The 15,954-nt window shown below is 41.5% G+C and overlaps 1 protein-coding gene across 1 annotated transcript in view; it reads left to right on the forward strand.

Annotated features, from left to right (window-relative positions):
* The window catches only part of Dner (delta/notch like EGF repeat containing), a 291,214-nt gene that overhangs the window by 217,957 nt on the left and 57,303 nt on the right, over positions 1 to 15,954 (forward strand). Inside the window, exon 8 of the mRNA XM_027942023.2 lies at positions 6,617 to 6,841. Coding sequence (XP_027797824.2) covers positions 6,617 to 6,841 — 225 coding nt within the window. The remainder of the gene's footprint in view (positions 1 to 6,616; positions 6,842 to 15,954) is intronic.

The following is a 15,954-nucleotide window of genomic DNA, read 5'->3' on the forward strand; positions in this document are numbered from 1 at the left end:
CGTACACCCCAGTGACAAGTCATTTGTCATTGTGAATGTATGTGTTGTGAATTTTCCTCTGTCGCCTTTTAGTATTCATGCCTTTCTCTGTTTTTCTCCCTCTATTTTCATCAGTTTGACTATGATATTCTCGAGTGTTTTCTTTGAAGTTTTCCTTTCTGGGGTTCACTGAGCATTCTGTCTGTGTGTTGATATCTGCCAACCAAACGTAGTAAAATCTCAGTCATGACGCCTGTGACCCAGACAGTGGGATCACCGGGTGAAAGGACAAAAGTAAAAGAGCAGAGGGTTCATGCCAAGTGTCTTACGTTTCCTCAGAAATGATCTCAGGACATTCCCACTTGCACCTCCCTGTCCTGGATGGAATCTCGGGTCTATATGTAGCTGCAGGAGAAACTGGTAAATGTCATCATTATTCTGCGATGGGAGCAGAAGTTCTATGACTGAGGGAAGTTGGGAAATGGATATAAGGACAACAACTTCTCTCACACGTAGCCACTGAGAATTTGGGTAAAATCCTGGAGCACCTGTTTCCTTGTTCTGGGCCTTTCTGCTATACCCCAGTTGTGCATTGTTACAGCAGAGTGCTGCTTAGGAGCTTTTATTTGGGATTAGACTGTCTGTGTAACCTCAGGTGATGTACTTGGTCTTTCTGTGCCTGATCCCCTACCTGAATATGAAGAAATAATGGTACGTACAGGGTTGATGTGAGAGCTAAGTCAGTCTAGTCAGACACCTGGCGCAGTGCCTGGTCACACACGGGCTTGCTGTCAACACATAGTTGGAACAGGCTGTCCTGAGCCAGGCAGAGATCTCGAGGATGCTTCTGCCTGCATCTCTCAGCCATTTGTGCCAGGACTTCATCCTCCTTCACCAGCCTCTCGTGGTGGCCCAGTCACTGTGCGTGTTTAAAGAGCAGTGTGTGAGCACTTCCTGGTTCCAGAGACACCCCGCTGAGGGACTCATGCAAAAGTGAAATTGGATCATGTTCTAGAGGTTGACTAACAGGCCTTCCAGTTTCCTTAGCCACAAACTCTGAATGTATAGGCAGATTGAGGTTTCCCAGAATCACCCCTCACAGCAAAGAGGACCGACCTTTCTTGGACACCATGTACCATTTTATTTAACCCTAGGAGTCCACACCATTCCTAGGCAAAGAAATTAAAGTCAAAGAATAAGCGAACACCGTGCCCAAGATCATGCCACTAGTAAGAAGATTCTAGCTTTGGCTTTTGGGATTTGCATTATACATTATACAGCCTTGTTATTATTTTTTAAAAAAAATTTTTAGGAAGGTCATTTAGGGAGTGGCTGAAGAAAATATGAGTCATTTACAAATGGATGTCATATTTATAAGAGGATTACAATATGTAGGTGATGGAAGGAAGTTTACTAGTCAAAGCAATTGCATTTTAAAATCAACTCAGCGGCTGCTTCTTCCTTCCATCCTTGAGCTCCTCGGTGTCTCAGGTGTCCAGTGTTCCAGCCTTGAACTTTCTTCTCACTCTGTTACCTTGCCCCATCCCTATGAATGCAGTTCCCATCCGTATGCCTATGACTCCCAGTGCATGTCCTCTGGTCACATCTCTGTCCTGACCACTGCGTTTCTCTGTTTGTGCCCACTACTGCACAGGAGCACCCCAACTCAGCACGCACAACATTGAACTTGTAACCCTCTCTTGAAAACCTCTCCTGCATTGTTCACTGCAATTGGTGATAGCACCATCCACACCGTCCCTGGTTTGGAAGCCTGGGAATCACATTGTATTGATATCTGCCTCTCTTTGGATATGCACCCTTGGAGAGTCACTATGCTTTGCATAGATTTTTGCATTTATGCTTATAAGAAATGTCATTCATAGGTATTAATTTCTCCTTTCCACTGCGGGCAAAAGCTGAAGGTCAAGGTGATTACATACTAGCCGAGGGTACCACAGGTTAGTGGGCAGAGGCGGTATTTAAACAAGGTTCTTCCTGGCTCCAAAGCCTGTGCTCTTCAACACAAAGTAACATACACAAGGCCCTAGGACATATTTTATTTGCTAGAGAACTGAATGATTGGTACTCTAAAGGAAACATTATCACAAGAATCTGGATTTCAGACTTTTCTTTTTTAAATTCAGAAGATCTGTTAACTGGTCCCACATTTCAAACTGGCTGCAGGGGAATGGTGGCCATCTTCTTTGGAAGGGGCATGCTTTCTTCAGTTTGCCACACTCCCTGCCACTCCCTATTGTGTTACACGTGGCCCATTTTCCTCATCAGCATTATTTATCTGACTCCTTCTGGCATTTGAAGTTATTAGTTTTTAGTTGTAGATGGACACAATACCTTTATTTTATTTATTTATTTTTATGTGGTGCTGAGGATCAAATCTAGTGCCTCACACCACCTTCTATATAACCCCAGCCCCTGGCATTTGAAGTTTTAACTGCTATTACATTGTGTCTTGGGCTCTGTCGGTCTTTGATTCCTCTGCAGTCCCATTGGAGGGCACAATGCAGTTCTTGACATCACTAATCGAATGCTTAAACATCAGAATGGGCTCCACTGGAAAGTACATTTAACTAACATTCCGCTCTTCTACTGGATTCCAGTAGTTCTAAGGACTTTTTCATTTTTATGCTTCTAACTCAGGTATGAGCTTCTTGTTTCTGAATTTATCCTCTTTGATCCTCCACAGGTGTTTAGCCACCTTAGTCTCAGAGCATTTTTAAGGACCCAGAACCTATGACCATGTCTCCTCTCTGTGTTTTTAGCTGAAATATTCCTGTCACCTTCTGTGTCCTGTCACCATCTGTGACCACGAGTTCAGCTCCACTGCAGAGAAGAAATAACTTAAATATACTCTTGAGTTTGATTTCTGCTTTTGGAAATTAAAATTTACAATTTCGTTATGCACCTTGAGTGGTTGTTACAGATAAACTAGACCCAGGCTCCTTGAGTGTGGATTTTATTATTTCTCATAAGGAAATGAATAGGCTCCCAAAGGTTTATTTTATACATACACACACACACACACACACACACACACACACATATATATAATATATGTGCATGTATACTATATATATTTTAAGTGACTACATATATACATATATAATACATGTTATAATTTTCTGATTAACGTGTATGCATTGTACATTTTAATAGGGCTCATTCTGATATTTTTACCTATGAGGTATACAGCATGAATTGATGGAATTGAGGTGATTAGAATTTGTCTTGCCTTATTATTTTATTGTTTCCTTCGAGCTCATCTCTTTTAGATTTGCATAAATATATAATAGGTAATCCTAACTATAATCATGTCACTGTTTGGGGGGTACCTTAGAACTTCTATCTCACTGGGATTTGATGGCATTAACCAACCCCTCTTTGTCTGCCCTCCTACCTTCCCAACTCCTAGAAATCACTATTTTCCACTCAGGCCAACCCTTTTTAGCTGCCACATGTGAGAGAGAATATGTGTTATCTGTCTTTTTGTGTTTGACTTCTTTCACTTAATGTCCTCTAGTTCTGTCCATCTTGCTACAAAGGTCAGGGTTGCGCTCTGTATGGCCAGCACTCTGCTGTGAATACAGACATCTTCTTCATCCACTCATGCCCTGGTGGGCCCCTCGGTTGTTCTGCATTCTAGCCATTGTGAGTTGTGCTGCAGTAACCAGGGGAGTGCAGGTATCTCTTTGGCTTGCTGATTCCATTTCCTTTGGATGTATGCCCAGAACTGAGATTACTGACCAGATTGTAAGATTACCTATTTCTTGTTCAGCTTTTTGAGTTTCTTATATGTTCTGGATATTAATCCTGTGTTAGATCAATAGTTGGCAAATATTCTCTCCCATCCTGTAGGTTGTCTCTTCACTGTTGATTGTTTCCTTCATTCTACAGAAGCTTTTTAAAATTTTGGTATAATCCCATTTATTTAGCTTTACTTTAATTTCCTGTGATTTGGGGGGTCATATCCAAAATACCATTGCCTATACTGATGTCTTAAAGTGTTTCTTTGAGTAGTTTCATAGTTTCAGGTCTTAAATCTAGGTCTGTGTTCCAGTCAGTTGACTTTTTTACACCGTAGCAGACAAAGGTCAACTTTGAGCCTTCTGCATGTGGATATCCAGTGTTCTTTGCTCCATTCATTCCAAAGGATGTCCTTTCTCCAGTGTATGTTTTTGGCACCTTCGTTGAGGATCATTGGCATGTGGCTGTATTTCTGGGATTTCTCTTCTGATCCACTGGTCTAGGTGGTGCTGTGCTCTTCTGGTTACTCTGGGGTGTTTGGAGGTCAGGTGTTCCTCCTGCCTCCCGCCTTGTTCTTCAGGTTCAAGATTGCTTTGGCTATTTGGGGTCTTCTGTGTTTCCATGTGAATTTTTTTTCCTTCTATAAAGAATGTCATGATAGGTATTACATTGGCTCTGTGGATTGCTTTGTAGTACAGATTGCATCTGTAGTACAGATGGTTTAACAGTATTAATTCTTCTAATCTAAGAACACATGAGGTCTTTCTAGATTTTTGTGTCATCTTCAATTTCCCTCATCAGCGTTTTATAATTTCCATCATCTAGATCTTTCATGTCTTGGGTTAAATGTACTCCTAGGTACTTTATTTTTTATAGCTGTTGTGAAGAGAATTGCTTTCATATTTTCTTTCTCAGCAAGTTTGTTATTCATATGTAAAAATGCTACTGACTTCCACTTGTTGATTTTGCTTGCTGCAACCTGGAGTTGTTTTGTCAGTTCTCATAGCCTTTAAGTGGAAATTTCCCCCTTTACTTTTTCTTAGATAATAAGATAAAAGCTTAAGTTCTTATCCAACTGAACATAAATTTTGTGTTAACATGATCATTTTTTCCCCAAAACTTATTTCTTCATATTAAGGGGAAAAAAAACAGGTTTAATTACCTTCAGTGTTGTACACAATTAGAAAATGGAAACTTCTATATTTTAAATGACTCTGATACATTTTCTAGACACAGATAAGAATAGCTAATTTTATTTTGTTCTAAGATGAAGAGATTTGAGATATTGTCCAGATTTGAAAATAGCATGTCACATAGTGATGATAACATACAGTGCTGTTGTATGTTGATAAGCATTCAGGTGTCTTCTTTTCAATGAGAATAAAATGGAATACAACTCAGGAAGGAGAGAATTATATTTCACTCCTTGTTCATTCTCACTATGGAGAATTCAAGTATTTTTAAAACCAATTGTATGGTACATTTTAAGTATTATGCCTAAAATTTAATGGCTGTCATGAACTCTACCCAATGTTGAATAATCAAGTTGAATATGCCAAATATGAATAGTGCTTCAGATAATTAAATCTGGAAGCTATTTTTGTTTGTTTATATATTTAATATGTCCTTAACAATAACTATAAAAATGGTCAATTTTGCTAAGGAGATCTAAGCACAGATGCATTAGTATAAACTTAATACAAGTATACATGAGCAAATTTATTTAACTCTTCTTTCTACGATTTAAATTACCTTCATTTAATTTTCAGATTACTCTTAAAGTATTAAAAGAAGTATAAGTTTTATCCAAAGCATTGTTCACTGCCCATAGAAATGCAGATGCATATATGTATGTATACATCATATTTAATGAGACAAATACCCAGAGAAAACAAAATAAAAATTCCCTACACAATTACCAAATTTAAAATTTAAAAATGAACAGCTTCACATAATTTTTACACACTGTAAACTACATTCATGTTAAGTGTGTAAATTCCATACCATAAACTCATCCTCTCAAAGCGTATAATTCAGTGTTGGGCAGTCATCGCCAACCTTCAGTTTACAATGTCTCCTTCCATCCCAATAGATCACCCCTGTCCATTGCCATTGGTCCCACACCAGCCACAGCATTTGTCCATCTGTTTTCTGCATTTAAGGTTCCTTCTTCTGGACATGCTGTGTAAAGGGAATATACTTTGTTACCTTTAGTGTCTGGCTCCTTCCCCTGGTTCTGTGCTGTTGAGGTTCCTGGATGTCACAGCACCTGTGGGTGCTGGTTACTTTTTATTCCCTGAATTGCTCTGCGTTGTACGGACATGCAGTACCATTTTTGTGGGTTTCAATAGCCAACTTGTAAAAAAAAAAAAAAAAAAAAAGTTTGTATTGAAGAAACCAAATCAAGGTCAAAGGGATAGGAATAGGAGATATTTTTAGTGCTTGTTATTTTATATGGTTATAATTTTTGAAATTCAGGATCCTGTCTTATCTGTTAAAGCAAAGTGAAAAATGTGTATAAACAAGACAGTAAAGCCTTACACTGACCCAAATCCTGCCTTCCTTTAGAGAATCACCATCAATTTATTTTAAGCATTATTCAAGAATATACATGCACACATACACACATGCATGTAAATATACACATGCACACATACATATGGGCATCAAAGCAGACATATGTTTTATATTACAACAAAAAGAGAATTGTGGAGCTTAGTATTTTAACACAGAAAGCAAAGCTAAGAAAAGCGAAGGGATTAATGAGCTAATCCACTCACAATGAAGAAACGGGAAAATCTGTGGACTCCATTTGTTGGTTATCATGTGCAAACTTGTTTTCATTTCTTAAAGGCCCCTCTGCGTTTTCTTGCAGGATACTTCGGATCTGCTTGTGAAGAAAAGGTGGACCCTTGTGCCTCGTCACCATGCCAGAACAATGGCACCTGCTACGCAGACGGGGTGCACTTCACCTGCAGCTGCAGCCCAGGCTTCACGGGGTCCACCTGCGCCCAGCTTGTTGACTTCTGTGCCCTCAGCCCGTGTGCCCACGGCACGTGCCGCAGTGTGGGCACCAGCTACAAATGTCTCTGTGACCCAGGTTGGTGCCGCCGCCCATAGACCACACACCTCTTCTTTCCTCAGTCTCAAAGACTTTCGTTTTTCTTTTGCATCTGAGTAAATGTCATCCCTCGGGATATAACTAGAAGTGAATTCTACTCAATTATGGCACACTGTAGACTGCATTAGGCAGGGCTTTAAAAATATCTTTTCCCCTTTTCATGACTGTCGCATGACCAATTCACATTCATTTCAGAAAACTTAGAATATTCATGAAAGCACAATGGAGAAAATTAAAAGGCTTCATCTTATAACAGGGCAATTATTTTTAACGATTGCCTATAGGCCATTCCAGAGCTTTTAGTGTATGGTTTACCTTTTACTGTTGTGTGCTTAAATGGACAGAATAGGTTTTCCTATTTTAGTGTGTGCATGAAAAGTGCAATGTGATCCTTTCAGAAATGTGCCATCTATTAAAATTCTTACTCTGTGCATAGTCTGCTACCCTCTGACTTCCTGTATTAACATTCAGAAGCTTCACCTTTTATTTTATGAATGTCTTTTTCATTTGTAATGCCAATTTTTAATCATGGAAGTTTTGATACTCAGAAATCAGAGTGATTACTAGTTGCAATTTGTGTCTTTCCAACCTTCTGGTGTGGTCTGAAAAGAATTCATGGATTGCCCTTTCTTCTTTCTCATTTCCATTCTGCCCGCGTCTCCATCCTTGTATGAGCTAGCTTTTTAGAATGCTTCCTTGGACAAAAAGTCTTCACACACACGCCCCTGACCAGGCAGCATGGCTGGTTTTGTTTGATTTGAGCTCTGCCATGTGCCTGGGATGCCTCACCTGGGAAACCTCTAGGGCTGAGATTTCTTCTTCCGGGTTCCAACCATCCCCCACGATATTACTTTTGCAGTTCTACACCATGAGACAGATCTGCACTGAAAATGACCTTTCAGTAAACAGAGGGCACATGCAATGGCATCCTGTCAGATTATGTAGCCTCCTGGGTCCTAGCTGTTTTAGCTTGTGTAAGGAACTACTCTGATGTCCAGACAGTGACAGACTCGCCACTCCTCAGCATGTATCCCAATCCTTAAGTGACACATTACTGTATTAATTTTCCTTGCATGTGTCTCTCTTCCTTCAGGGATGGAGGAAGTGTGCTTTCTTTTAACAGCTTTTGGCTCAACAAAAATGGTCCCAAACCACCCCCGGGTGATAATCTTTTTGCATTCTGAGCTGGGTGAGTCACATCTTTGGTCCTTTCAGGGTCACATTTTCACGGAGTTTTGGAGGTCCAGTCATGCACCTGTGGTCACACATCCAGTGGGGAGCTGAGCCCAGATTCCAACCCAGGGGCTCCTCATTGTATGGCCCCAGTGCCTGGCCCCGCACCTCCCAAGGGCACACTCACACTCATGAGTCAATTAAAGGAGGTAGTTGGAAATGCAGCTGAGCATTTGAAGGGTTTTGAAAAGCTTTTTTTTTTTTTTTTTTTTCCCCATAGATTCCTAATTCTCTGATTTGCTAAGCAGTTGACATTTTGCCAAGTTCCTCTTTCCTCTCTGGTCTGAATTACAGAGGAGGGGCTGTTTAATCGGCTTGGTAACAGTGTTAGGATTCTCCAGAGAAACAGGAGGGAGAGAGAGAGAGATTTATTTTAAGTAACTGGCTCATGCAATTGTGGGGACTGGCAAGTCCAGCATCCGTAGGGGAAGCTGGCAGGCTGGAAACCAGGAGGCTTTCTGCGTTGTGTGTTGGGGCTGAATTCCTTCCTCTTTGAGAAACTTATCTTTGCTCGTAAGGCCTTCCAGCGATTGGATGGGGCCCACCTGCATGTGGAAGGTCAGTCGCTCTACCCAAAGTTTACTGATTTAAATGTTAAGGTTACCTTTAAAAGCCTTCATAGCAACATCTGGATTTGCATGAGAGCAGATACCTGGGTACCACCATCTGCCAAGTTGACACAGGAAGTTCACTATCCAGTACCTTTTGGGTTTCTCCTAAACCTCAGAGGGAAGAAGTTTCTTCCGTTCTACTTATGATACAAGGGTATTTTTCCAGATTCACACTATCTTCTCCTGTCTGAGTTGGTGGAGAGGGGAACCCGTCCCCTGAGGGCCCTGATCCGTGTGGATCAGGGCATGTGCAGTGGGGCTGATGCTGAGGACAGGGATAGTACCCGTCTGAGCCCTTCCCCACAGGAAGGCAGAGCACCGGGACGGTTTTGTGTTTGCAAACTAAACAAGCTGCAGTTGTGCTGGGGAGAAGGGCGCCTCATCACGGCGTGACTCACGGGTCGCTGCTCCTGCACGGCACTCAAGTTGTCATAACATGTGGGGTGAATCCCCTCAGCAGCAATCGGAGGTGAAATCCTCCTGTCAGGAACTTCCTCCGTACTTCATGACCTGTCCCCTGAGAGTTCTGACTCCCCCCATGACGTCCCACAAAGAAGAACCAAATATGGCAAGGCTGAGAAACAACTTCAGTTTCTCCTCCTCTTCTCCTCTGACGTCCTTCCTTAGCAAAGTCTATATGTCTAGTTGCTTTATTTTTAAAACCTTAAATTGAGTGCAGTTAAGATAAATGGTGCTCCTTAATAATACAAAGTAGAGTTTTTCAGCTTCTGTGAGGGGTGTCCCTGGCCCTAAATGAAAAAATAAACACAACATTGCTGAGTGTTCCTCTTTGCACCTGGGAGAGGTACCTGAGAGTGGAAGAGATCCTGCCTGTGTGATCCCCACTTACTGACTATGACCATAGCAAATTTGCAGGACATCTCTGGACCTCAGCTTCCTCCTCGGTTGGAAAGAAGAGAGGGCTGTGTTTGAAAGCATTAAATGAGAGTCACGTAGCCCCTTCCCTGGCACGGAGTAGAAAAAGCTCTTCATTCTCCTTTCTTTCCATGCATCGAGATTCCAGCAGCGTTCTTCAAGCCAGAATGGCAAAAGAGCTCCTATTTAAGTTCCACTTTCCCCTCCCTCTGTTCTCTGCTAAAACGTCATCCATGTCCATTTGGAGCATTTAACTTGGAAATTGCCTGTGGCCCAGCAATATCCCTAAGCAGCCCTGAAAAGCCTGGAGAGACAGGTATCCATTCCCTGAGATTCTCATGTGTCAGGCAGCCTTGGGGTTCTGTCAGGGCTCACTCATCAAACTTGGGAGACAGAATTGCTTTCAGAGAGGATGCTTCCTCAGATTGTTAGGTGACTTTGTATGAAATAAAAAAGGCATTTTAGCATCTGGCAAGAATTTACATTTTAAGAGGTGAACATGACAAGTCTGTGAATGTGAAATTTCTCGTCTTAATCTTTTGGAGCATGTAATTGCTTTACTATTAGTTTGCATAATAGAAGAATTTCATGAGAATGGGTGAAATTGGGCATCGAGCTGCAGAGCAGGAGCCTGATCATCTTAATCGAGAGCAAACGGATCTCATTTCATAAATGGCAGCAGATTGAAATCATGTCATGTTGATAATTAGTTCCCATCTGAAAAAAAAAAATACCATTTTGATGATTGCAAATCAAATTCGTCAGGTGCTTTATTTTCAAGCCTCATTTTTAGCTTATCAGACCAGGCATTTCTGATGGGGTTTAATATTAAATAATAAAATGTCAGCACTGAGAAATCACTGAAATGTTATCTTCCAGTTACAGTGTTAAGTGATAGGCCATTCTCAAAAAAAAAAAATTGCAAATTGAAATCTGAAGAATGGAGAAAATGAGACCTAGAGCTGCTGCAAACATTAGGTGGAGAATTCTCCAGGGGCAGGCCATCGTCCCTGCGCATGGGCACCATGGAGTTTCATGTGTCCTCCATAGCATCTGCAGATGACCATTTGGAGGATAAGCACTATAGATGACCATTGCAGGAAGTAGACTTTGTAGGAATGGACGTGGTTTGCCTGAGCTCACTGGACCTAGTCCCTGACTAATCCACCTGAGCTTTACAGGTTGTAGCTTAACCACACTATATAAAGTGTTTAGGATACTTAAGAATTTAAGGTATTAAACTCTGAAGTTATTTAAGGTACAAAGCATAAGAATATACATCAACTTTTATTTTCGTGAATAATGTCTTTGATGCCTGTCAATTCAACCGCAGCTGGATTCCTGGACTAGACCTAGGGCAGTTGCTGATCACCATCCTTGCCAATTCTTCTTGACCAAGGGGTTGATATTAAATTACGTTGTCCAGATACACAATATACTGTAAAATAAAGGATGTTTAGGTTTCTTCCAAATGAAGTGGTTTCTTTTCTAAAGGATGGTACGGGAATTTCAGATGCTATGTTTATTCTGTTTGTGAGATTTGCCTTACCCGTGGGCAGTGCTTCTGGTCTGTGTGGCCCCTAGGACACAGCTGGTGTTGCTTCCTCCTCTTATGTGCAGACTTAGAAATATCAACACTCTGATAGTATTTTCTGGAAACAGAATTAAAGACTCAGTGATCAGGATTTTAGTAGCAATTGAGTAACAATAAAGAAACTAGCATACCCACAGAGCTCTGAAGACACAGCTCTCTGATGAGTGCCTAGATGTATTTAGATTCCTTGGAAAGTATAGTGGACAACTTTCATCTGTTACTCACCTTGATCTGGCTCACCAAGATGAAGACAAATACGGGCTCCTGATCTGCATATCACCTTGAGAGTGGATTGTATAGAACATACCATCTCTTTCCCCCAGATCCTAGTCCTGCTTCATACCCTTCCTTGTTTTATCCTCCAAAATATGATGCCTACCTTCACCATCTGGATCCCCCCCCAGGAAGTCCTGTTTACCTAGATATATCAATTTCCAGGGAGGTTTGCTTTAGTTTTTATAATCTGTATTCTACCTCAGAAAAAGTTCACATCTCTATGTGGATATCATGATGGCTGTAAGAACTGAGAAAGAGAAGAGCAGCCACTAACATTGGGAGCTTGTTTGGCACTTACAGGCCTGAAGTTGTTAGGGGCTGGCCTGATGCTTACAACTGGTTCAGAGTATCTCCTGTGGAACATAAGGACATAGACAACCTCCTAGATCACCAATATTGGACATAATCACTCAGAGGCCCTGACAAAGTGAGACAAAACAAGACCACTTCATCATTTTGTCTAAGACAAAGATCACCATGTAACCCATAAACTCTAAACATTCCTCCTTTTTTTTTTTGTATCCAGTGAATTGGTCGCTGTTTCATTACCAATTATGGCACCAGCCTTGTCTGGCCAGATACCCAAACTTAGAATTGCTCCTGCATCCACATTGGCATGAATCCTCCTTAAATCACCCGAATGGAGTTCAAATTCTATAATAAATCCTATCTAACATTTTCTTGCTGAGCTATTCCATGGTTCCTCATTGTGTCACTAAACTTGATCAACTCCAAGTGTGTCCATGGAAGCATTTTGTTGGAGGGCATGGACAAAACTTAATTGATTACAATGCTCTAATTACTGAGGTAGGCAATTGATGATTGAATTTCCATATTGACATCAGTTCGACTGGAGTTTCTAATGAATTAGACATTGAGATCCAGTTGGCTGCAGGACAAGATGCTTTAGATGCTGTAATGAGTAGTAAGTCTGAAATGCTCGTTAGGGCAGATTGAGGAGCAATGTAGATGCTAAGGAGTTTGGACAGTGAACACTTGGAGAAATTTTTTTAGAGGGTATGTGTGAAGAGATATGTGTTTTAGATCATTCTCATGGTTTTTGGTATATAGCACAGTCAAGAAGAGACTAGAAGACAGGAACTTTTGGCAAATGGAGGTAAAGACTTGAACTTGTGCAGTGGGGATTGAAAGGATGGTTCAGACACTTATGTGAGGAAGGATCATAAGAGTTTCATTGTGAGTAGGAAACAAAGGTGAGAATGGAGTCAGTGGGGCCCTAAGGCTTTTTCTTGGGTAACTCAGAGAAACTGGAAAATAAGCAAAAGGATCCTTTTTATAATAATAAAAAAGACTCTTTTTATTCTCTTGGGTAGGCCAAGTGAGGCCAATGCTACAGCACATAGTTGGGCTAGGATTTGGGGATGAGGTGAAACCAGGGAAATAAGAATGGACTTCCTGTGGTCTGGGTGCTGCAGAAAGTCATGGAAGCTGTTAAGAGAGAAGAAGGTGAGAGAGCCCACCCAGACACAGTCATCTGATGCTTGGCAAAGGTGCTGAGAACGTACACCCCAGAAAGGACAACCTTTCTAACAAGTGGTTCTGGGAAAACTGGATATTCATATGCAGAAAAATGAAAATAGGTCACCATGTTTCACCCTGGACAGAGATCAGCTCAAAATGGATCAAAGACCTCGTGATTAGACCAGGATCTATGCTACTTCTAGAAGAAAATGTAGGGTCCACACTCAGCTCATAGGCCCAGGTAATAATGACTTTCTCAATAAGACCCCTAAAACTCAGAGAGTAATGACAGAAATTAATAAATGGGATTGTATCAAATTGAAAAGCTTCTGCACAGACAAAAGAAACAAGACTGTGAAGAGAGAACCTACAGAATGGGAAACATTTTTTTCTAGCTACTGTTTTAACAGAGGATTAATATCCAGAATATATAAAGAACTCAAAAAACTTAACGTCAAAAAATCCCCAAAGTAATAAATGGGCAAATGAACTAAATAGACACTTCTCAAAAGAAGAAACACAAATGGCCAATAAATATACAAAAAAATGGTCAATATCGTTAGCAATTTGGGAAATACAATTCAAACTGCACTAAGATTTCATTTCACTCTAGTCAGGATGGCAGCCATCAAGAATATCCACAAGAATAAATACTGAAGAGGATACAGAGAAAAAGGGACACTTTTACATTGTTGGTGGAACTATAAATTAGTACAATCACCTCTGGAAATCAATATGGAGGTTCCTCAAAAGTCTAGGAATGGAACCACCATATGACCCAGCTATACCACTCCTCAGTATTTGTCCTAAAGAATTAAAATCAGCATGCTATAGTGATATAGTATGCTATATCATGTTTATAGCAGCACAAGTCCCAATAGCCAAACTATGGAACCAGCCTAGGTGCCTATCAATAGATAAATGAATAAAGAAAATGTAGTATATATACATAATGGAGTTTTATTCAGCCACAAAGAAGAATTAAATTATGTCATTTGCAAAAGAAAAATAGTTGGAATTTGAGAACATTATATTAATTGAAATAATCCAAACTCAGAAAGTCGAGGATAATATGTTTTCTCTTATATGTAGAAACTAAAGAGGAAAAAGGAAAAAGAAAGGTGGGGGTAGGGGAAACCTCATGACAATCAAAGGGAGAAACGTAGAGAAAATGGATGAGGAGGAGGGAAATGGGAAAATACTGGGGAATGATATTGGCCGAGCTTCGTTGTCATATGTGTTCATGTACAAATACATAACAAAGAATCCCACCATTATGTATAAGTATAACGCACCCATAAAAATATGGGAAAAGAGATAGCTGAAGGTGAGTGTATAAGAGAAAGGGGGGAATTGGGGAGACCGTTAGAGAGCTCTGCAGTGGAAGCAGCAGCTGAAGGTGGTAGAGAAGCCCTTGTAGATGTGGGAGGGTCACGGAGAGAGCAGAGGGCAGGGCAGGGCATCAGTATGTGCTGGGGAGGATGAGAAGGCACTTCTCCTGTGTGAGCAGCTCGCCCTGTGGGGGCTTCCAAACCTCCGTTATTAGTATTTGTGATCTTTGACGACTTCCTTAGGCTAACAGCCTGAGGGACTCATCCAAGGACACTGGTAAGGAGTCAAGGGAGATCACCTGGAGGAGCATATGGGGTTTTTATGAGATTCCCTGTGTTAACAATCTACTCGTTGGAATGGCTGATCCATATGTATGAAAGTGTTAATGAACTGGCCTTTACTTAAAAGGGATTCTGCCCTCCCCGCTCCCCAGCTTCCCCTCAAAATTCAAATCATTCACAACTCACTGTTGGCTGGACTAATATTGAAAAGGCGTGAGATCTACCTGCCAAAAATAGGAGTTAGCGTTGCCTGGAGGACAGCAGAAGTCAGCTCACATCATCTCACCTGGAATGGAAGTTGGAAATGGCAGCTGGTGACAGGTGATGTTGCTGACCCGTGCTTGTCCAGGACGGCTCTATCTGCCAACATGTGATTTCAGGAAATTCTCATCAAGCCTGTGGCCCTGGAGGCCAGATGGAGACTTGTCTAAACTGTTTTGTAACTAAGCCATTAACTCCTATCTTGCTTTGTGGTTGGAAGTTATTATTAAGCAATCCCTACTGTTTCTGACTGCTGGAGAGTGTCTGAGAACCCGGGATTTAGAACAGAAACCCTGCATGCTCTGCCTCCTCCCTGGTGTGATGGGCGGGGCCTGGATTCTCAGGTGAGAAGAGCCTCCTCAGAGCCCCAGCTGTACCTGTAAGCAGCTGTGAGTTGGCCTCTGTTGGCTACTTTCCTCTTCTGTAAAATGGGGATAAATATAAACATCCAAGCAGATGACACAGACGTCATTGACTTTGAAATCTATGAACTGATGGCGGGGCAGTGCAGATATCAGGTATTTCTTTTCCTGGGAAAGACCATTGAGGAAATTTATTAAATCTGTGCTCTGATTATCTTCTTCTGAGGTTCTAGGTTAGCGCTGGGGTAGCCGTGGGATCAAGTTTCACAGCCATCGTGGGCATTCTTAAGTGATCCGCACACACGTAGCTTTGTAAGGGATGGGGAGATTGCTTGCTGCCATCACAGCTCTTGGTGACTCTAGTCAGAGATAATTAAGGGACAGGTGAGAGGAAAGTCTCAACTAGACCGGTTTCCTGAGTGACCAGAGTCCTCCCCAAGTGGGACCTGGGGTCCTCGTCATTCTCTGACAAGGAGCTGGTTAAGGGTGGAGCCTGGATCCCACCCAGGCAGTCAGGATCCAGAGCCTCTGTTGCCTTTGAGCAGATAGGAAATGGGGTCAAACTGTGACCATCACTCTCCGAGGGACTGAAAAATGAAGATGTTAATCACATTTACTAAGTATAGTTGTCTTAATAGCCAGCTCAAATTCACACATTAAGTTGAGATCATCACCCACATTGATTCCACTCTGTTGACCCGGGGAGTGACCTGATCCAGGCGGCTTTGCTTCTGGTAGCTCCCATCCCTGAGAACCTACTACATCTAGACTCTGCCAAATGCTG

Source organism: Marmota flaviventris, chromosome 11 (assembly GCF_047511675.1).
Source record: "Marmota flaviventris isolate mMarFla1 chromosome 11, mMarFla1.hap1, whole genome shotgun sequence".
NCBI classification, from domain to species: domain Eukaryota; kingdom Metazoa; phylum Chordata; class Mammalia; order Rodentia; family Sciuridae; genus Marmota; species Marmota flaviventris.